Below are 22560 nucleotides of genomic sequence, written 5' to 3' on the forward strand. Positions count from 1 at the left end.
GTGGATAGCCCCTTATGGTTATACAAATAGTCTGTGATAACCAGGTACAACTCAAAATGGATTATGTCAGTGCTACTGCACAAATAGTAAGTCAACACAGAGATCGTCCTTGTACTAATACACACTGCTAAAATCCACCAGGGAAATATTTACAAAATGTCAAAATAGGTAAACCTGAATCACAGAGTATTCCCAACGGGAGCAAATAGAAAGCTTCTGTCTCTCTAACCTACTAGAGTCTAAATATGTCATGAACAACACACTGGATGAAAACAGGAGCAAGAGGAGTTGCACAGGCAGTGATCTTCAAACAGGGACACGACTGTTTTCCACCCAGGAATGAACAGAAGTTGAAATGAATAACAAGAACTGAAAATAAAAAATGCATCCAATAATGTCAAGCTATACAAATAAATACACACTGATGGCTAAACATTTTCCCATCAAAAGTACTTTTGCCATCAAAAATGTTTTTAAGAAAAATAATACCAGTTCCCAAGCTGTTTTCACATTGGAAAAGAAACCCTGTTTTATTCTTTCCTAACTGACTTGGTGACTTGAGAAAATTTCAATAGACCACATGCACTTTCATTATTTCAGATTACTTAAATTTGGTACAAAAATCCCAAGAGGTTCTGTTGTTACCTGTTTAAGAATGAAAAAGCTTTAAAGATCTGATCCTGCTCCCATTCAGCATCAGGTCCACCTCATTACCTTCAGAGGGAAGATAAATGTGTCTACAGTTAGCTGTGATTTATTAACTTTTCTCAAAAACTTTTCTGAATCTAACATCATTAGATACCAGACTTCAGAACCACAAGGCCAAGACAGCAGTAACCTAGCAAGACGCTGGCATTCAGAAGCACAAAGGCATTAATATTAATTAAATGCCTCCAGACCTTCCCTTCTGCTCTGACTCCGCTTGGTGTACAGCTAATTGCTTCTCCCCTCCCGTACACGCTTATCCTGCGTGCCCTGCTGCACAGCAGCCAGCTTCATGTGCTCTAAATCGGATGAGCAGCTTGTGCATTGCAACTCCAAGTGTTCAGGTCTTTTCTGGGTGCCTCGAAAGGCAGCTGAAATATTTTATGCAGACTAAGTGATTTCCTAGTTTTTCTTAATCTGAATTTTTTATATTAGGAAATGAGCTGAATTAGACAACTCAAAATCTCAGTGGCCTGTTTAAAGTAAGTGCCTCAAATAGAAATATGAATAGAGGTCTTGACAGCAGCTGATATTACTACTGTGAAACATTAATATTTCCAGATGGAGAGAAGGACCTCATTAATATAAAGATTAAGAAGTGCAAAAGAATCTAGGAGATACAAATGACAAATATGTTTATAAAAAAAATGAGCTCTGAACTGATGACACTGACTTGTACTCTATTATTACTTGCTTCACAATCCCACATAAGAAGATTACTGTCTATTTTGGCACTATGTATAACAAGAGTACAGCACATAACCAAGGGGTTGTGCTAAAAGACTGCCTCGTATCATCACTCCCACACATGTATTCTTCAAGGCAGATCTCCCACACCACAGAACAGCCAGCTGTCAGTTCCCCACACTGCTCTGTTGCTCAAGAAAATGGGAGGAGGGGGGGTCAAAACAAGTCAATGAGTCTCTTGTCTTTAATTTAACAGGAGTGCAATACAGCCTAAATTAAGGGCAGAATTGCTCTATCATTTTGCAGTCCTCTTCAAACAAAAATAACCATCCTGTACCTCATGCTCCATATCCTGCCTCAGTACCAATGCAGCAGAAAGCAATTCTAAGAGCAGCCGGGGACAGTGGCACAGTCACAAGGGTCATGCTACCATCTCTTCTAATGCCATGCTACTAATTCTTCTAGTATCTCTGGACAGGCCATGCAAACTGGGATTAATCCAGTTCTCGAAGAGTTGCTTAGCCCAGCAATCATACTCTGGAGAAATTTTTATGTTCAGACCACAAAGCAACATATCTGAGCATCTTACTAAAGCAGACACGGGAATTTCGCCACATTCCTAATATACTACACCATTTTTTTCCTGTCAGGCACAATTCAAACAAAAAGCAGATGGCTCGTAGTATAGGGTGTCTATATGCTAATATAAACCTCACGGCTATCAAACCCTTCTACCATGACCATTCAGCAATCCTCCCACTGTCTGTGCCAGTTACATCTCCTCCTACAGGAAGCTGGTCAGCGCTGACCCAACTGTTGGCAAAAGATTTCAGTGTGCTGACTTGGGCAAACAGCGAAATGTTATTTCTCACATACCAAGAGAATGTCGCCTGGAACTGTGGCATTTCTTCCATCACCCTTTCTTCAGTCTCTGTAACACTCAAGATATGTATGAAAACAGAAAATAAAACTGAGAACTAAGACATGGGTTTTTTCTGAAAGCATTGCACTACACTGGACCATAGTGTGCTCTTCTTTTGTAGGATTTACGTTTGGACTGTGGGGGTGCAGAGAAGGATGAAGAGAGAAGTAAGGATGAAGGGAAGTTAGTTACAGATCTATCTGATCATAAACAGTTCATTTTTACCTTATCCAAATACTCTGTTTTCCACTTAAAATATTGCTACTTATCCAAAGGAGTAATAGCTGCTTTAACTACATCAGTGTAGGAACTCTTCAAATCACACCAGTTCACATAATCTTTTTTTTTTCCTCTGGTATATTGAATCTCCAACCCTTACATTAGGCTGAAAAGGCACCCAAACCTTCTGACTCAACAGGTGTAAAAGCTTTTTTCAACTCCTTTCCTGTAAGCTGGCTGGGCAAATAAATACTAGTCAATAGCTTACATCTCATTTCTCATATACAGCTGATCTTCTTTTAACTGTCTCAAATGCATGGATGCCGTTGCCTTTTCCGGTTTTGTTTTGTTTTGCCACTCAAGGTGAAATGCCTCCCTGCTTGCTGTGTCCTGCTTGCTTCTGCGTGTTCTAAGCTGGCGTAATCACCCATAAACTCAATAAGAACAAAAAATATCTGAATCTAAGCAAAAATCAATTGCTGATACATAACAGACATAGAAAAGAAAAAATGCTAAAGATGAAAGGCCTTTTTTTTGAATTTCTACCTAGGCTCAGGTGCAGAGGTACTCCCAAATGCAGAGGGTACTCTTCCAGAAGTACTCATCTTCTTCTCCCAGAGCTTCTGTGGAAGCCATGGAAGCACACATAGGGCTGTTACTGCCTACTTGCAACTAATTCCCTCAGCTTCTGCAGCAAAGGAATTCATGCTGGCCAGCTGTAGCTGTGCCACTATAATCACGGCCCCATGAAAATACTTACTCACTGAGGCCAGCACAGAGCTTCCAGATGATTCAGAGACGGCAATTGCTACCTGGGACCTCTACTTTGGAGTAAAGCTCTTCCTTCAAGCCTCAATTCGCTCCTCAGCTCTGCCTTTGAGAAATAATTTACGTTGTGGCATTAAATTACAGTGATGAAGGGCTGGGTTCAGAGCACTTTTTATTCTTGGTGTGTAACAGGACCAATGTTCCTCCAATTACAAAGCAAGTGGCGGTAACAAAACAACAATCGCTTGTTTCAGACCCCAGAAGCCCACTTCCTGCCCTCAGTCATGCTATTAACAGAAGAAACTTAATTTTCTGAAATTCCCATTTTAGTTCAATGACGTAACATTCCAGATGAATGTCTGAATTTGTGTGCATCAGCACTACCACGCTGCAGAATCAAAACCTCATGTGTTATCTGTATTCCCCCATGACCAAAATTCTCCCTAGAGATACCCTCACTATTTCTGTCACTAAACAGCTGTATTAAATCACATTGACACAAATTGCTCATCAGGTTTACGAAAATGAGCATCTGCAATGTTATGTGGTGGTTTTCTATAATAGGTGATTTTTTCACTGTTTTAAGTAGGAGGGCACTCCAGAAGACTACACTTTCTATTAAGCTTCTTTTTCACTCACTGGAATGAAGCAATAAGCAGAAATGTAAAAACAGATTAAAAATCAGAAAGTGGCACAATTTCCTCACCGCTTGTTAGATCCCAGCTCCTGAAACATCAGGGGTGGGTGAGCCACATTCTGCACAGCGGTGCGGAGAGGCACAACAGGCAACAGCGGGACATGCTCGGTTAGGGCTGGGGGAAAGGAAAGCGTGGGTGGAAGCCAAGCTTCCCTCTTCTCATAATCCTCAAAAGTCCTCGGCCTTGCCAGGGGCTTTCTGGGACTCCACAGAAGCAACATCTCTGGCTTTTCCCACTGCAGCAGAGAAGAGGCACAGCCAGCCCTGCACCATTGGCACTGAACTTTCCCTTCTTCAAAACCTCCTGTTTTTTCTTCAGCCGAAACCCCCACCTAACCAGCAGCATCAGGGGACTGTGCTCATGAATTTCCCTTGTATTTCATCTGCAAGGCTCTGAGCTTACTCCTTTGGGACCTTTGGTGGAAAAGGCAATGTTCTGAGTTGTCTGACACATAGCAAAACCTACCCAGTCGTCAGCTCGGCTGAATATAGCAATTTCTCCTCAAGCACCAGGAAGGCTTAACACACAGCAGTAGCAGATAATACCTTACAGAGTGTTTCCTGTCTAGATATATTTTGGACACAAATGAGGCTTGCTTAACACATTCTGTTTGAGTAATTACAGGCCAGCAGCCACAGCAATGTGCTCACAACTATTTCACTATCTACTCTGCTTTATCTACACAAATGCACTTCTTAAAATGACTCTTGGGGAGGTCCAGTGTTCAGATTTTAATATAAACAGGAACTGAAAAGAAAAAAAGAAGTGGGAACCTAGGTGTGATTCAGAGCACATGACCCCAGGAGCACCCCGGCACCTCCAAGTGCCTGCACAAGACCTGAAGGAAAACACTGTGAGCAGAACTGCAAAAAACACTGTGGTAAACTACAACAGCAAGCACTGGGCTAGCAAAGCATCTATCGGAAGACAGGCTTAGCTAATATATGGATTGTCTGAAATATTCTGACTCCAGAGAAGAGTTTAATGAATGCAGAAAGGCAAGGATAAAACCACAGATGAATCCATCCATCCAGGATCTACTTTTTATCAGTCAGAAGAAATTCATTGAAAACAGATACATCAATATAGGAAGTAGTTGCTAACTCACAAAAACTGACTAAAATTCAAATGAGTGGAGAAGTGGTAGCTCATTTCAGAGCAGCACTGGATTTTAAGAAAATAGATGCTGAGTCTCTCAAAGCTTTCACTCTCCTCCTGTAAGCACTGATGATCACAGGAGCAGAGGTAACTGTCAGACTGAGGTCCTGCTGTGCATGCTGCAATGTGAAGGAGCTGTTAAAATCAATATAGGCGTGGAAAAAAATGGGAGCAACCAAAAAAATCCCAGCAAGATAATGAAAAGAAAGCAAGCTGCTACAAAAGCAACTGCACAGAAAATGGAGAGGAGAGTCGGAGGAACATTACAGGAGTGCACAACCACTGCTGTTCTACAGGTACTTCACATCATACAGTTTGTGTTTATTGTCTTACAATAATTTTCATATCAGCTTTTTCAAATTACAAGTAAAAACATACACTTTTTTCTTCTCCCCATGCCAAGTAAGCTGTTTACCTACGTGAGAATCAGTGCCTCACGATTACACTATCAGCTGTGAGTGCAGCACAATGCAGCACTTGAGTTTCTGTGCTCACACCTCCTGGTTTCTCAAGCAAGAACAAACTGGCTGTGCAGAAGACAAGGCCGTAGGAAAGAGAAGAGGAAAGACCCAGATCCGTGAGCTCTCCTGGTAGCACCGCACAGTGTGCATCAATTTCCGGCCCCGTGACAGCACAACAGATGCACAAACTCCCAACTGCTCTGTCCTGCTCAGAGACAAAGCAGGACATAGGCCATATATCTCTGTGCTGCAGTACACTGACATATTCTTTCCCACCATAGGAAATGTCCTTTTTTTTTCTTTTTCCTGGGCACTTGGAAGGAGCTGGGGTACAGATACAGCTGATTTAAGTGACAATCTCTGTGATGCTTCAGACCCCAGCCCTGATGACTCCGAGCATCACTTGTGGCTGCTGATGGGTTTGCAGAGGCACCCTTGGACTGGGAGCTGAAACTTTTGACAACTCTGGTGATGATTAATGGGAAGAAAGACCACCAGCATACTCTGCCATCAGAGCTCACACAGCAGTCCACCTGGGTCTTCCTCTTCCCTTTCCACTTCTCAATTGTTTTCAAAAGAAATATAAAAAGCATGTAAAAAGAACAAAGACCAAAACTGAGTTCATGCCTCCCACATTAAATAAAGGCTTTAAGAATACTATCAGGATGAAGAAGACCTAAAACAGGTTAAAAGACAGGGTGAGACTAAAGAAAGATTCTCATATGATTGAGTTACTTTTTTGCCCTTTTAAAACCCATGGACAAAATCCAGTTTTTAAAATCCCAATTAAAACTTTTAGCTGCTGGCAGGTCGAGCCCAGTTTACACACCTACTTGTGTTCTCTGCACAAAAAGTTATTTATCTTTGAGTAATGGTAGGGAGAAAGGCCATCTGCACACCTAAATGACACACTCCTCTGACTGCACAAGCACTTTCATGACTTATACCGACATAAATTAAGCCTGGACAGATGAGGTGGCCACTTCATCGGTGTTAAGGGAAGGTACAGAAAGCACAAAGCATCCTCAGCCCAATCCAACCCACCTGCAGCTGCAGTGGTTACGTGAACTCCTTACAAAATAGGCAGGGTATTGAGCTAAAGTTTCCAGCTCCGGGGTAACTAGACACTGAATCCCGAGCCTACAGTCCCTGGGAGAAGGTACAGACAAGCTGTTACTCAAAGGCTGCTTTCATGACTAAGTTTCCGAGATCCTCTGGGGAACTCTGCAAGTTCAGACATTTGTCTGCTGAAATCTGGATGGCGGCAGAGGATCTCCTGGGAGGAAAGAGCTGCCCTCCAAGAAAACAGCATTCCCGAGCGTGAGCGGGTGGAAAGGGCACTTTCAGACCCAGAAGGCTGACATGTGACAAGCGCTAGGCAAGGGCAACAATTGGGGCTGAGACCCCACTGAACTTCACAGACTCCTGGGTCTGAATTTTGTTACCTAATATAAAGGGAAACAGGCTACCAAGGAAGTATACATATATATAAAAGCCTCTTCTTGCTCCTAAGAAGGGCAAACCTCATTTTGCCAGTTACTGCCAGTGACACTTTGTCAATATAGCTGCTTGTGAACAATGACACAGCTAATGGCAGGGACGTGAGGGGAGAGATGCAGGAAGCATCCCTTAGGGACACGAACCTGACCATGCAAGTGAAGGTGTACCACTCGCAACATCAAACCCTGCAGGCAGAAAACTTCAGAGGACAGGCTGCACCCACCCTTCACTGAACTCATTATACACACACAATGCTCAGAACCCCTCCTCTCAATGCCTTAAAAAAATGATAGAGGATTACACCATGAAAAAAATTTAGCACTCCTCCTGGGAGCACGAGACTAAAGCAGAAAGGTAGAATTTGTCTTTCTATTGCCATTCCCTTAGCTGTAGAATAGGGCAATAAAACTGCACAATGGTACTTTAAATAATCATTAGGAACAATGCCTGCTGCCTGATCAGCATTTTGACATAAAAGAGGTTAGAGAAATGCCCAAGAAGCACAGTACAGCATAATCCGTATGCACTAAGAGACCTGCCACTGCTTCACCTGCATCCCAAGATGCGAAGGCCAGCCAGGAGCAGAGTGCTCTCGGGCTGCAGCTAGCTCTGCCCAGCTGCTGCACGAAGCAAGCAAGCACACGCCCGTACAAAGGGCTGCTGATGGGCCAGCTCCTCGTGTTAGCCGATGGATCAACCAAGGACTAGCTTTCACTCAGATAAAATAATCCTGTATTTGAGGAATAACCTGAGCACACTGCTCTTTTAAATAGGAAATAGAACAAGCAGTAAAAAATGCTCCTGAGCATTTTTTCCAGTTTCAGCTTTGATGCCCTTTTGCTAATGTTAGAAACAGCAGCCCGCAAATGATCCTCCTGAAAACAAAGCCAGAGTCCAAATATTTTGAAAACCAGTCTAAATATTTATTCTTCTTCCACATTAGGAAAGGATTTTACTCCCCTGGCCCCTATACCATTATCGGTACCAACCCTATTTACACACATTTATCCAATTTTTCTGCTATTCATTCATAAAAGCTTTATCTATGCATTCTGTAATTACTGATTGTTCCCAAGGCTACAGAAAGCCTGCCTTAAACTTCCTTAGGCCTTTTTCTAATATCCCATCATCACCAGCCTATAGCATGCTGGAATGTGAAAATAAATCATCCCTAGCACAACAATTATTTCATCCACAAGTCTTTTCTGGGGTACTGGTGAAAGTCAACTATTCCTGAATGCTGAAATGTTCTCATTAACACAGTATTTCTGTAAAACTAATCGTCTTCTTATGCATGAATTTTCAACGCAAATTCTTTTGTTATTACAACACCCACTTGCAAAATATGAAAAATACTTAGAAATTATTCAGGCACTATAACGCCACTAATAAACCTTCCTTTTCCAAGTGCTACAGCTAATTTCAGAAACAGCTCCTATAATTCCTGATACAATCACAAGGTAAACTCAAAGTCAAGACAAACTTCTGGATCTCTACAAAAACACACTGTGTTTAAGTTAAGTTTTAGAATTTGATGGGTAGCAGAAGCACCATCAGGAGTACAAAAACAGACTTGTGAAGTCCAGCCTGATTCCAAATGAAATGGAAGGGTTTTCACCCTGATGTTAATTACATCAGGGTGAAATAACCTACACACCTTACGGCCAAGCACAGAAGGGAGAGACTTTAACAGCAGCCGAAGACAATTTAGAAATTGCCCGGTTTTTACAGAAAGCATGTAACTTCCATTTTGGATTATCTGTGATTAACGGAGCCAGTTCTTGTATTTCCTAGGCACCTGTTACAATCCTGACTTGTTCCCAAGTCTGATGTCATGCATTTTCTCAAAGTCAGCATTGTGGCATCAAAGCACCGCCAGGACCGGGGGGCAGGAGGACCCTAAGCTCTGCCTTCACAAGGAAGAAACATCCCACAGAAGGGTGAGCTTGCACATTGCTATGCAAGCAGCCCAAACACACATCCCTGCTTGGCACCTTTGTCCTACTAAAAACGACATACCACCTTGTAAACTGGCACGGTGCCACCCCGACAGATGGACTTATGTGTAGGCAGCCAAGAGACTATGTATAAGCATCAAATATGTTTTTTTCTGAGAGCACGACTTCCAGCCAGGAATGTTAAAACAGCTGTCCACATTGAACTTGCATGCCTACACTTAAGAGGATATGCTATTGCCACTCGAGCCCTGAGCTGGATTAACTTGGAAAATAAATAAAATAGCTTCCACAGCCACATAAGGTGAGTTTTTGCAGAATCAGGATTAGTGATACCGAGGGGGCTTTAGTACTCTACAATTAGTGGGCAAACTTGAGCTGAAGAGCTCTCAAGTTGTTCTGCTCCATGGAGCTTTTACAACATGCACACTTCTAAACAAACTTTTCCCATTTGAACACATATTGATGTTACCTCTCCTACAAAGAAAACACAGCATGCAACACCAGCTTGATTACAAACACACTAGTGACTTTCCACTCTGTGTTAGAGGATACTTCGGTTTTGAAATTAACTCATCTTCACTGAGACGTGTTCTTGTGTTGATGGGATCTGTTTCACCAGGCTTTCTTTTCTTTTCAAAAACCTCAGAACAGCCCAGTCCAAGACTTTTTGTTAGCTTACAGCTACATGCACACATGCATTTTACATTTTGACACCATTTGCATAACTTGCCCCAGTAATAAAATCACACTGCCTTGAGAAACGAGCATTGCACAATGCAGGATGTGTGCTGGCTAGCCCAATGAGCCATGCCCTCACCACCTGTATCCCATCCCTGTGCCCAGCCGGACGTGAGACATTCCAGACCTCCAAGGAGTTCCAAAACCCAGGTTTGCTCACATCAACACGTCAAATGATGCTCTTTTTCTTTCTTTCCACAGAACTCAGATTTTACTCCTGCCCCTCAAAAAGTCTTGGACTTAAGTCTAAGGTAGAGGTAAATATTGAAACCTGAACTAGTGGAGGTTTCTTCAAAATCTCACATTGTTTAAAAACAGGTAATACCTCGACTTCCAGTGGCAACCGACATTTCCCGTAGCTCAAAAATTGACAGACAGCGATGATATATCTTACCCTGTTTTCAAAATGTGCTTTGTGTTCATTGTAATTCTTTTCCCTGTGGACACTCTCAGGTGGCTGGCATAAAATTTGCATTTACTCCTCAGATGGTATCTCATCTTCACTGCTCTGAATCGCTACATACGAACATCAAATCTAAGAGGGTATTCCCAGTATAGATCAAAGCTGAATTCAGTGTGAGCTCCAGGGTCACACACAGTCTTCCAACAGCTGCTGGTGTCCTTTACCTTTGTTAACTTTAAGGCTGATCTTTGCAGTAATTAAGTTATCTGAGTCACTTTGTTACAATTTCCTGCAGTAGGAGCACTTTCATGGCAAGCATAGCTTCTCCTGCAGTGAGGACTTCCAAACAAACGCTGACCTTGCTTCCCCCTTGGGTGAGGGCTTTCTTCCACCTCTCACACCATTCCTCTCTTTTGCCCTTCATGTCTTGCCTGCAACTATTCCCCCTTTTTCTTCCTTGTTTCTGAGGACTGTATGAAATCGTCTACTGATTAAAGTTTCAGCCCCCTCTCTACTGCTCCAAAATACAGTTAGGAACCCCAACAAGAAGATTCTTTGCTTTTCTGTACTGCCAATAGAGCTGATTCCTGGTTAATAGAAATTTCCATACGAGTTAACCTTTCTCACAGGGTGGGGAGAGAGGGAAAATGCTTTATCAAATAATTCACATCAGCAATGCTGTGAAAACAGTAGAAAAACCACAGACAATCCCCATCTTTCCTTCTAAAGCCCAACAATGCCTAAGGCTTTCTCACGACACTGCACTTAGAACTGGCTTTAAAATGGTTCAGGGAGCAGCCAAATTGCTGAAGAACAGGTCAAAAGGAATAAAAAACACAGATCTGGATCATTACTTCTGCTTAACAAAGTAATTACACACACACTGTGTGTATTCCTTTTGTGACAGTCTATTTTACACGGAATGATTATCTCCAAGGTTATTGTAACGATGTAGCAAATTAAACCGAAAATGGGAGTGCTGAGCATCCACAACCATTTCACAGCTCTCCCAGCACCATAAGTGCCTCCCTTTATTTGAAACTTATTTGAAGGAGTGAGATTCATTTCTCACAGAATCATGTAAGACACTACGAGAATTCGGAGAACAATCTTCCCTCACATTATACATGCTATCAAAAATTTATGGTGATCTCCAAACTCCGGAAAAGTTTAGCACCCAGTTACTCAAGAAACTCCTTTCCCTCATCATAGGAACAACTATCAAGAAGACTATCTGTACCTGCCAAAAGCCAGGTGCTAGATATTAACGGTATGTAATACTGTGGTTTTGTGGTGTTCTTTGAGCTCCTGTAACTGAGCTCTTAACCCTGAAGGTTTTCACTTGCTGTTTTATCAAAGTTTGTTTTGTTTTGTTTTTAACTCATTCCGAGTTCCCAGCTGATTTACTCATGTCTGCCAAAATTCAGTGCTAGTTAAATTCTGAAAAAGTAGCACAAAACATGTAAAAATCTGTCAAAGTACTAATAAAACACTAACATTATAGATACTCTAGGCTAAAGGCAGGCTGACCAAAATTTGGAAATAGATTGCTTCTGTATTAGCAAAAAGAAGCCCTTGAAGGGGAACAGCTAACTTTAACACTGCTTGCCGAAGAAGTCACCTGCTCAAGTCAAGTGCTGAAAAGTGTTAGAGAGGACGACCTTCTCTGATGTCCTGCTACGCATGCGGCAGGGTGTGAGTGCAGCCACTTTTACACACGCTGCCTTGGCTTCACCTGTTACTGCTGTTCACCATCCCACGAGAAAGGGGGGGAGGAACATTTTAAAGTAGGAAAGCACGGCATTTTAACTCAAAAGTTTACTTTAGAAGGAAAACTTAGCACAGGTGCTGTTCAGAAGGTACAGCGCCTCAGAGACCTGGGGTTCAGCCTTTCAACACGGATGCCTTACCTAGGTAAAGTGAGGCGTTTTCTTTCTTGACATTGTCATCCAAGTAGGTTGGTCCCAAGGTATAGATGGGTGTCGAGCCCATGCCAATGAGGATTTGGGCACAAATGAATAAAGCTACATAGAGGGAGTGATCATTGCCACCGGAGTCCTTGACGCAGGCCGGCGAGTCCCACTGCTCTTTGGCGGTGCCATTGCCGGTCACACACAAGCCCTCGTTACTGACGGAGGAGTTCAGTTCCTGGATCTGGTACGGCGGGGAGATGAAGTGAGGTAGGGAGAAGAGCGCGGCCCCCAGCGCGATGAAGAACCCCCCTACGGCCAGCCAGAGCGGCCTCCGCCCGCGCCCCCCGAAGTAGCTGATGAACACCACCACCACCAGGCTCCCGATGTCGAAGCAGCTGACCAGCAGCCCCGACTCCGAGCTCTTCAGGCTGTATCTCCGCTCGATGGTGGTGATGACGCTGCTCAGGTAGCCGGACACCATGAGGGACTGGATGAAGGTCAGGAAGCACATGCACACCAAGAAGAACCGCGAGTCCGCCAGCACCGCCCGCAGGCACGCTCTGCCCGGCGGCCCCGCCAGCAGCAGCGGCGGCGGAGGGGGGGCTCCGGGGGACACCCCCCGGCCCGGCACCTCCGTCCTGCGGGGCAGGTTCCCGACGGCGGCGGCTGCCGGGGGCCGGGCAGCCCCGGGTCCCTCGTCATGGGCAGGAGCCGCCGAGGCGGCGTGGCCCGGGGGGACTCCGCCGCCGCCGCCGCCGCCCCCGGCCGCCAGGGGGGAGCCGAGCACGGGCAGGCTGCGGCACCGGGCACCCGCCTCCGGCCGCTCCGCCCCGGGGCTCCGCGGCGCCGGGCTGCCCACCGAGGCCATGCTGCGACCGGCGGCGGCCTCAGAGCGGCCCGCTCGGCTCCATCGGCGCCGTGCGCCCGGCGCGCTGAGGGGCCCGGCGGGCGTGCAGCATAGCGCGGAGGGAGGAGGAGGAGGAGAAGGAGGAGGAGGAGGAGGGAGGGGACGGGGGTGGCCCTAGCCGCGGCCGCCGGCCGCCCCGCCGCACGTGTCCGATGCCGGAGGCTCCTGCGGCTCCGTCCTGCCGCCGAGTCGCTCGAGGAGCCGCGGGCCCGCCGGGGAGCCCCCGCTGCCGGCGGCTGCCGCCCCCCAGCGCCGCTCCGCAGCCCTCATCCTCGCTCCTCGCCGCCGGTGACACAGCTCCGGGAGGGGGGCGGCCGCCGACCTGCGGGACGGAGAGCGGGAGGTCAGCGGCGCCCGTCCCAGCGCGCCCGCCCCGCTCCCTCCCTCCTTCCCCCGCCTCCCCTCGGGGCAGAGGTGGCCGCGCCGAGCTTTTCTCCTCCTCGGGGCTAAAAATAACGGCGCCGGCATAAATCGGGAGGACGGGAGGGGAACAAAGCCCGGGCGGCAGCAGGGCCGGGGCCGGCAGCCCCAACGTGCCCCGCCTGCCCGGCTCGCAGGGGTTCCCCCGGCACACGGCAGCGCCCGGCGCCGTGCTGTGAAACGCGCCTTCTGCCTGCCTCCTTTGTCCGCTTTTGTCTCCCTGCAGCAGCTCGGTGCAGCCGAGGGGAGGGCGGGCGGCGGAGGCAGCGGCAGCCCGGGCGACGAGACGCCCCCCTCGCCGCATCGAGGCACCGGGAGTGGATGGGGAAAAGGACGGGGACATGAACCTGGGGGGTTCCCTCAACGGGGGGGTGGGAGGGGTCCTTCACCGGGGGGGTTCCCTCCTTGGGGTGACTCCCTCCCCGGTGGGGGTCCCTTCCGAAGCAGCCGTGGAGGGGGAGGACGGCGCTTTACTCACCGTGCCTGCAGAGCAGCCCGGGGCCGAGCCCGCAGCCAGCCGGGCCCTGCGCCCCCTCGGCGGCTGTCACCTCCCGCCGGGCTCCCCCGGCGCCCCCCCCCCCCTCCGCCTTCCCCGGGCAGCGCAGGCGCGGCCGCGGCCCGGCCGGCGAGAGCGGAGCGGGGCCCCGGGGCTTGCCCGAGACGGGGCTGGAGCTGGGGCCGGGGCTGGAGGAGTTGGAGGAGTTTGCAGAGCCCCCCCGGGCGCCTCTCCTCTGGAGCCGCCGGGGGCCGCAACTTGGTGGTTGCCCCCGAGAAGTCGGCGGGGCGCGGGTGCCTCTGGCAGCCCCCGGAGGTGCCCCGCTGCACCGTGCTGTGGGGAAGGCGTTGAAAGGCTCGGGAGGTGATACCTCAAGTGCAGCATCTGTTGGAAAGTGAGAACCAAAGACAAAGGCATTCTTTAGGGAAAACAGAAATCCAGGCGGCCTGGTGGTCGCTTCTGTGCAGGGGTTTGTCTCCAACCAGAGCCACGTCCTAAAGTGGGAAACACACACACAACCTGGGAAAAAATGAGTTTGGAATGTTCCTCTGCACCCCCTTCTCAGTTGTCATGATATCCCGAATCGCACTGCTTTATTTTTCCCCATGTGTCTATTTTTAAAACTCTTCTAGATAGTCCTGCAAATTGTTACATTGGTCGTGGACTGACAGAGTGACCTGACAAGGCATTCCTCTTTTTGACCTGTGCTTTACCATAAACTAATCCTAAAGAATGCACCAAAATAATATACTATCCTATGCATTTCTGAATAGATCATATCCAGTGCTTTTCTGGCAGGCTGGAGGATTTAGTTTGGATTTGGGTCCCCTCCATTAAAAAGGCAGTGTTTGAGATTGAATCACTGAGTTTAAGTCACTATATTTGGTTGCTTATATATAAGCTTGATCAATAAGATCATAGGATACCATTCTCTATTTTAAGTTTATGCTTAACATCTCTTTGACTCAGCCAGGTCAAACTCAACACAGTCAAAGCACTTTTTCTTTCCAGGCTTTCACCAGGTTTCTCCTGTTGATGAGGTGCCTTGAGATCAGTGGTAGTTTGGTGGGGTTGTTTAGTTCAGTGGGGAGAGAGGGAAGGATGAGAAAAGAGGAAGAAAAGAGCCCATTTCAACAAGAGTGAGCTCTTGCTTTGTCTCAGCCACCTCACTGAGCCATCCCTTAGAACAGACATGTAATCCAGCTGGTAGGCAGCTGTCAGTAACCTATTAGACTTCAGTATCTCAGTCATATTTAACTAGTATATGAACCAGTAACTAGCTTGTAAGCCTTCTGGATCATGTATTTACACCTTAGCTTTGGGATCTTGTTCTACAGCCAGGATTCCCAGCCATTACTGTATAGAAACAATACTTTTCATGAGATCACAGAACAACTTTAGATATTGCAAAAGCGTTATCCAACCCCATGGAAAAATATAAGGGGATAGGAAGCATTTCCAGCCTTCACAGCAGCTGCAAACAGTACAGCCTGCAAGCAGGTACAACTTCAATTCTTTCTACAGCAGCAAACGTATAAAGAGAGAAAATTATCCTTCGAATAAGATGAAGGTGTTTGTTTTAGGAAGCTACTCCAGCTAACTACAGCTGCCAAAAGGCCAGACTTACCTGTTTTCTTTTGGCTCTGAATACTTAAATAATAGGCTAGCTGAGCAAAGAGAGCATTTGTAGTCTGCAGTGGATATGAACATCCAGCGCCAAGTGATGAAAGGGAAATCAATATTACTGTCTTCACTAGGAGAGGCTTTGACAAGGTGATTAGAGAAGGTGCGGTAATGGTCCCCAAGTTCACAACAAGATATAAATGTATAAGATATTCTGCAGAATTTCTGCTTTTAAAGTTTCACCTCAGTAAATTTACAATGCACAATCTCCCTCAAGCATACAGTAATCAGTTGGTGTTACAAGCCAGTTGTTTATGGCTACAACTGGAAAATAATAGTTTCCATTTTGTTAGGCTAAGGCATGGGCTGACACAACAAAAGATCACACTTTATGGTTGTGATGGATTAGGGGGTTCATGTGTTTTTGTTAGTATGGGGAACTGCTGATGCCCAATGAGGTGCTTCAGCCGGATCCGTTCCAGGCCATGGAAGGTGAGGGAAGACCTCAGCTGAAGGGTGGTATGAGTTGATGGCTCTGCCTTTCCTTCAGAATTTCACATTTTCAACCAGGTTTTCCACTCAACGCTATGCCACAAACTCAATAAATCAGCTTATCTTCCTTCCCCTTTTCCCTAACACTGCTGCCATTTTGGGGCAACATCTGCTCTTCGTTCCCAGCCCACTATTAATAAAGCAATAAGCAAAACAGGATGTGCATTAGGAGGCTAATGGGCTTCGGGTCCTCCTGGAGTGTGAGCACTGGGAAGCATAAAGCGAAAGGACAAGTAACTTAATTCCTTGGGGATCCTCACTGAGCCAGTGTCCTAATGAGCTCCTGAGGGCAGCTCACAGCTCCGAGAGAGCAGCTCGTTATTTTTATTTGGGACATCAGAGAGAGCATTTGTAGCAGCAGGCTCTAAACTAAAGAGCTCATTTAGTACAAGAAAAGAGCTTAACCACACTCAGATCACTGCTCAGATAAATCCACTTTAACTTTTATCAGTCTCCAGAGTAGCCAGCTACAGGTTCATGAAGGAAAATAAGAAACTGTGAATGCAAGGAAGATGCAAAGCAATAGGGGAATGGAAGAAAAGAGAAAGGGCCATTTTAGGACTAAAGGTTAAGATTAGGGGTGATGGCTGTCTGCATTAACACTGCACATACCAGGTCAGGTAATGAGCTGGGCTCGTATGAGTCCCAGTGGCCCTGCCAGAAGCCGCAGGTGACAAGGCTACCTGCAGGGCTAGTTTGGGGAAGGTTCTCACACGCCTTACTGCTGCAGGGCTGGGGCTGGCACCACATCCGTACGCATGGGCTTCCCTTTGAGTGCCTAATTGCAGGACAGAGCCCATACCACCTACGGTAGCCAAAGTAATGGCTCTGTAGTAATGAGTATTTTGTGCAGATGCAAAGTCTGAGGAGGAAAGCAGTAGTGAATCTGCTTGAGATAATTTCATCAGCTGCCTTCAGAATTAGACCTTCCTTCTCAAAGCAAAAGCCCAGTGTTTAAGTATGTTTAAAAAAGCTACTCAAGCATCCTGAAAGTGGGACTGACTATCAATCATTTATGTCTATGTGCTATGCAAGCACACACAGAAAAACTTCTATTTTGAAAATAAATTCAAATGTAAAAAGCCTCAGAGTTTTTTTAGACATAAGGAGCATGAAATATAAAATAAACATATTAAAATAATTATTAAATTATTAATATAATTTAATTATTTTTTTTAAAAAAAAAAAAAAGCTAGAAGGGATCATGTAGAAGAAACAAGGAGAAACTAAGCACATTGTGTTTTTCTACATACCGTTAACCTCTGGAGATCATATTGATAAATGATAAGTGACAAACAAGGAGAGAAGGGCTCTAATTCCCAGTGCTGCAACACTGACTGCAAAGTCTGACTGTGCTAGGAATTTGTACAGTGGGGCAAAGGGAAGGGGCAGGAGGATGCAAGAAGCTTTCAGAGTAAGGAAAGGGCCTTTGTAACAGCAATCTCTCAGTCTCCTCTGAGAGGAGAGGACTTTCCTCAGACGTCTTCCCTCTGCTTGGGGCCAGGAAGGAGCCTGCACTCGGGCAGGCAGCACGCCAGGGCTGTGGGCAGCTCCAAGTCACAGCTCATCCTGCAGTGCAGTGCTGCTCTAGCCCTGAGTGAGCAAATATCTAAAGGTACACAATCCACCAGCTGACCACCAAAGATTTTATTTTCCCCACTCATTTACAAGTAAGATAAACCACATTATTAAACACCTATATACTTTGATAGAAATATACACAGGGCTGTGATAGCAGAGCACTAATAAGATGAGCTATGGTATAACCCTTGAAAGTAAAGGCACATTTAGTGCTTACAATTATTTCCTAAAAGGATCTAAACCTCTGGTTTTAAGCCTTTTTTTTTTTCTTTTTCATTTTTTTTTCCCTACTGCCACAGCAGTATCAGACATCAAAGAAGCATAAGATACATGATATAAACAGGAGAGGAAGACGGGAGTTATGTTGTGCCTTTCTATGCTATTTCACTCTTTATGTTCACATTTTTCCCAAAAGTCCCAGTTACTCTATTATGTTCTGCTTTTAAAAGGGTACAAACATTGGTCTGAAACTGTGGAAACATTGTTTGAACCCAGGATCAAAGCCAGGAACAAAGACTGAAGCACATTTTCCTCTCACTCTCATTCACAGAGATCTTGCCTCTCAGCATCTGCTGCTTTATTTCAATGTCACCTTTCAGCAGCCTTTTGGCAAGAATTCTGTATTCGTGTATAAGCTAATGTATTTATACTCAGTTAATATATACATTATGACCTTAACCATCCTTAAACATTATTCCCCTTTCTACACTTACATGCCTTTAAGTGTACCGGTTTTAAATGTTAAGTGACAAAGTCAAAATACTTCAAAACAAAAGTTTGAATCCATTTGAATTCTTTGCCCATATCCAAATTCAAAATTCCATATTAAAATAGAACATTTCCTCATTGTTTTTGTCTCCCACCTGATCACTGGCTTCTCTCAGGGGAATTGTACTGGCAAAACCACAAAATATCAGCACCACAATGGAGGAAACATGGAAGAATGCCACTAAGTAAAAATATCCTCTCCAGAAGTCAGTACATAAAAGTCAGGAACATAAAAATGTCTGGGAACCCCTGTGTTAACATCCCCTGCTCCTTGTTACCACGACATGACACGCCAGCCTTTTAGTCTGGTGTGGGCCACGGCACTCCTTTACCACAAACATCACCAACTGCAGAGCTCATCTTGTAAAAAAACTCAGGGGTTTTAGAGCAAATGACCAAAAAGCCACAAAATCTATAATGTGCCATTAAACAGAGAGCAAGAAAGAAATCGATTCCATTGCCAACATCTAAGTTAATCCACAGTGTGTTTACAAGTACATCTAATACATCTTGGTGGACTATGCTGGTCTCTGAGCTGGTTCTCCAAGGTGTGATCCCAACCAGTTGCCTCAGCGGTGAGTCAGGAATATGCCACCTGGAATCAGCACCTGTGCCTTGACACCAAGGGAAATAGCATTCATCCAGGGAAGACACACAACATTCAGAACCAATGCCTTTAAAAAAATCATGGACAAGTTGAATTTCTGAGTAGCAATAAAGGAATCGGACACCAATGTATACAGAAAAAGGTAGCAAAAATAAGAATAACACAAGACTTGTTGGAAGGAGTGATGAGAATAGGCTCATATGAAATGCATTACCATCTAGAATGGGATTTAATATCATCAGCTCAGTAAATTTGAGAATATTAAAAATGTTCTTCAGCTGCCAATACAGAAGTTAGCTTTCTCCCCTTTTAGTAGACCTGAAAAGGGAGAAAACTGCTGAAACAAGGAAACTTATAGCCTGAGATAAATCTGTAAGACTTTTACTCCCTACATCTGGAATGACAAAGCCAGTTCAAAGCCCTGGGGCAGCTGTACATCTCCTGCACTTAAAACAAATTCTCTGCTTAGAATATGAAAACCAGAAAAGTATGTAGTGGGCTATTGACAGTTATTGGTCTGAAGCGATACAGTGTAAGAAGCAGAGATACAAAAAGTGTCCAGGAAAGTATCTGGTAAATATGCACCAATGTTCAAAACAGATTTAGGCCAGATACATGAGCAGGATTTTGTTGTTTTTATAGGAAGAATATTTTGCCCAGCAGGGCATATTTTACAGCCTTAGGGTCCCTATGCAAATACAACTTGCAGATCTCTTAGAAGAATGCATGCAAAATTATCCTGAAGTTTTATATTTATTATTATAAGTCTGAAAAAAGAACCAAAGGAAATGCTCTAAGAGGAACCATATGCTGAAACATTATTCACCTTTTATCCTTGAAAATATGTTTTTAATGTGGCCACTCTGGAAGCTTATTTCAGAAAGAAGTAGCCTCCTGCAGCTGCTGACCCCAGAAAGCTTTCAGACAAAGCAGCCATGGGGGCTTATATATGAAATCCAATGGGAAATTCAAACTACTGCTGCCTCCCAACCTGTGTTAAAGACCACCCCTCTACTTCACTGAGCTCTAATCTCTGTGGCCCAAAATCTCAACTGAGTTATAGGCCAAAGCAGTTCCTCTGGGTTTAGGAAATCCAGGATTTATGCTGCACTGCACTGGCAAGGGTGAAAGTAACAAAATTTAGAGTTCTTTTACTGTTCCACATGGCTTCATGTGTAATGAACACTAACTTTAATCTGATACTAAAGGTTGGTTAGGGACTGGGGAATTTTTTTGCACTGGGGCTGAAGTGAGAGGGGGAAAAGGGGGGAAAGGCAAGCCAGATCCATTTCTGCTCCACATATTTTCCTGCCCTCAGTCTCCTACTGCAGGCTCTCCTGCTGCCTCCAGATGGGATCCAGCAATCTTGTTGCTTTCAAGAAGAAGAGGAAGATTGTCCCAGTGTTTCTTCAAAGATAATGTTCTGTGTCACAGAAGCAAATCATCCCTGTGTCGCTCTTCAGCCTAGGGTCACAGATACTTGTAAGATACATATTGTCATGACATTCTGGAGAAGGCCTATTCCCATGTTAGTCTTAGTTAGCAGGTTAAATCATAGCAAGAAGATTGGAGATGTTCATTAGAAATACTGGCTAGAACAGAGTTAGGCATTGTCAGGAGTTGCAGAGGGACTGAGGGACCACAGGTCCCTCTTCTGCAAATGCAGTTTCCACTCTGCTGCAGAGGGAGGCTCTGTCTGCTCCCTTTCTCCACTCACCCCAGCTGGCATCTGGGTCCTGGCTGGGATATTATGTAAATGTTATTTGGTCTGTTATTTCTGTGACCAGTAATGTAACCTGCAAAAACATTAGGTTCTCAGCTGTATCTGAAGGCTTTCGATCCAAGGGTGCCCCAGAGCACAATTCAGCTCTGCCAAAGTCACGCACTATAGCCCACCATTTACCCAGATGGATTTTTTTTTCCTTTTTTGAGGGGAGGGAGAGGGTGGTAGGAAAATAAATAAATAAATAAATAAATAAATAAATAAATAAGCTTTATATTAATTCTTGTCTTATTACTAGATGTCCGTAGGGATCATTAAGACAAAAGTGCTATGTGATGCTCAAGGACAAACTACTGAGAGTGACCTCAAGGCTCTCATGGTAAAATAGAAGTCGCATATGGCATTGCTAGAACTGCTATTCCCCTTGCGAGCAGGAGCAAACCTTGAATTTCTGATTGTCTTTGCTACTACTCTGAAGCCCTTCTGGTCCACAGGGACAGAGGTTGCATTTATACAAGATATGCTGCTGCACATTCACTTTTAATGTGCATTATTAACCCATGATGAATGGAATTAAATGATTTTACATAGAAAATAGCTGTATGGAATTAATCCTAAACAATTTTAAAAGAAAACCCTGCCTAGAATGATAATCACAAAGCATATTTTCACTCAGATATTTTTAGTCTGTCACTATTGTCCCTGCAGCTATTATTTTCCCTATTGTGCCATGAGAGTGCTGGATCTGAAATGTCAGAAAACGGGCTTCCCATCCATCACCTAAAGGAAGAGCTGCTCTCAGCACAAGGGCAAGGCAAACTAGGCAAAGCTTCAAGGGCAGTGGTAGCAGGCTTTTTTAAGTATTAAAAATCCTATTTAGAAGTACAAGTGTAACTCAACATAGCAAAAGAGACAAGTGGTAAAAACTATTATTACAGATGTGCACCCACGCAATGCCCACAGGCACACACACATACACATGGACTACAGTCAAACGTTTTATAAATAAAGGGAAAGAGTTGAACAGAAGACTGAAGGAGAGAGTGAGAATTAACGGAGCTGTATAAAACCACTGGAGAAGGCAAACCGAGCTGCAGGAGGGATTTCAGCTCTGGCCTTTTATGGTGCCCAGTGCTAGCTAAGTTACTGCCTGGTGGTTAAGCACAAATGCCTGCTGACATGGGCTGGTTTGTGTTCTGCAAATTAGTAGATATGGGCAGTGGTGGTTTCAAAGAGGGGTTTTTAAGTGTTAGTTACACCTAAGAGATAAAATGCCAGCCAAAGCCAAAGAGTAAAACCCCAGCCCCATAAAAGTCAATGGTAGCATTTCCATTGTTAGTCACTTATTCTCAAGGCTGTTGCCTCCTGCAAACCATTTTTTGTCTTCTGAGAAACAAAGAACCTACTCGCACCTGAAACCTCCTTGAGAGTGCCTTTGACTCTCTCTCTATGGGATCCTGAATACCTGGTGAAGACATAAGGTTCAGTCTTCTTGAAGACCCCTCCCCAGGTGCAAGGGAGGGAAGCAGCAGGGCTCTGCTGGCTTGTCTTTCTTTACTGAAGGCAAGTCATTCAGTGAACAAGTTTAAAAGCATGTGCAGCACATGGTAGGGCTCCCAGAGCTTTTTTCTGCAATCTTATGCAAAGAATGAATCTGCTTTTCATCTGTCAGGAAAGAAAAAGGAGAAAAGGAAGGAAGGAAGGAAGGAAGGAAGGAAGGAAGGAAGGAAGGAAGGAAGGAAGGAAGGAAGGA

The 22560-nt window shown here is 45.0% G+C and overlaps 1 protein-coding gene across 2 annotated transcripts in view; it reads right to left on the reverse strand.

Moving 5' to 3' along the window:
• Positions 1–14029, reverse strand: part of SLCO5A1 (solute carrier organic anion transporter family member 5A1) — a 72001-nt gene extending 57972 nt beyond the window's left edge. The window contains exons 1-2 of one of the 2 annotated variants that reach the window (XM_035319455.1): positions 13936–14029; positions 12128–13359 (exon numbers count right to left, since the gene is read on the reverse strand). In XM_035319455.1, the coding sequence (XP_035175346.1) occupies positions 12128–12998 (871 nt within the window). In that variant the 5' untranslated portion in view covers positions 12999–13359; positions 13936–14029. Of the gene's footprint in view, positions 1–12127; positions 13394–13935 lie in introns of those variants that run through there. The other variant, XM_035319456.1, reaches the window with a different exon arrangement.
• Positions 14030–22560: the final 8531 nt, after the last annotated feature.

Source organism: Oxyura jamaicensis, chromosome 2 (assembly GCF_011077185.1).
Source record: "Oxyura jamaicensis isolate SHBP4307 breed ruddy duck chromosome 2, BPBGC_Ojam_1.0, whole genome shotgun sequence".
Lineage (NCBI taxonomy): Eukaryota > Metazoa > Chordata > Aves > Anseriformes > Anatidae > Oxyura > Oxyura jamaicensis.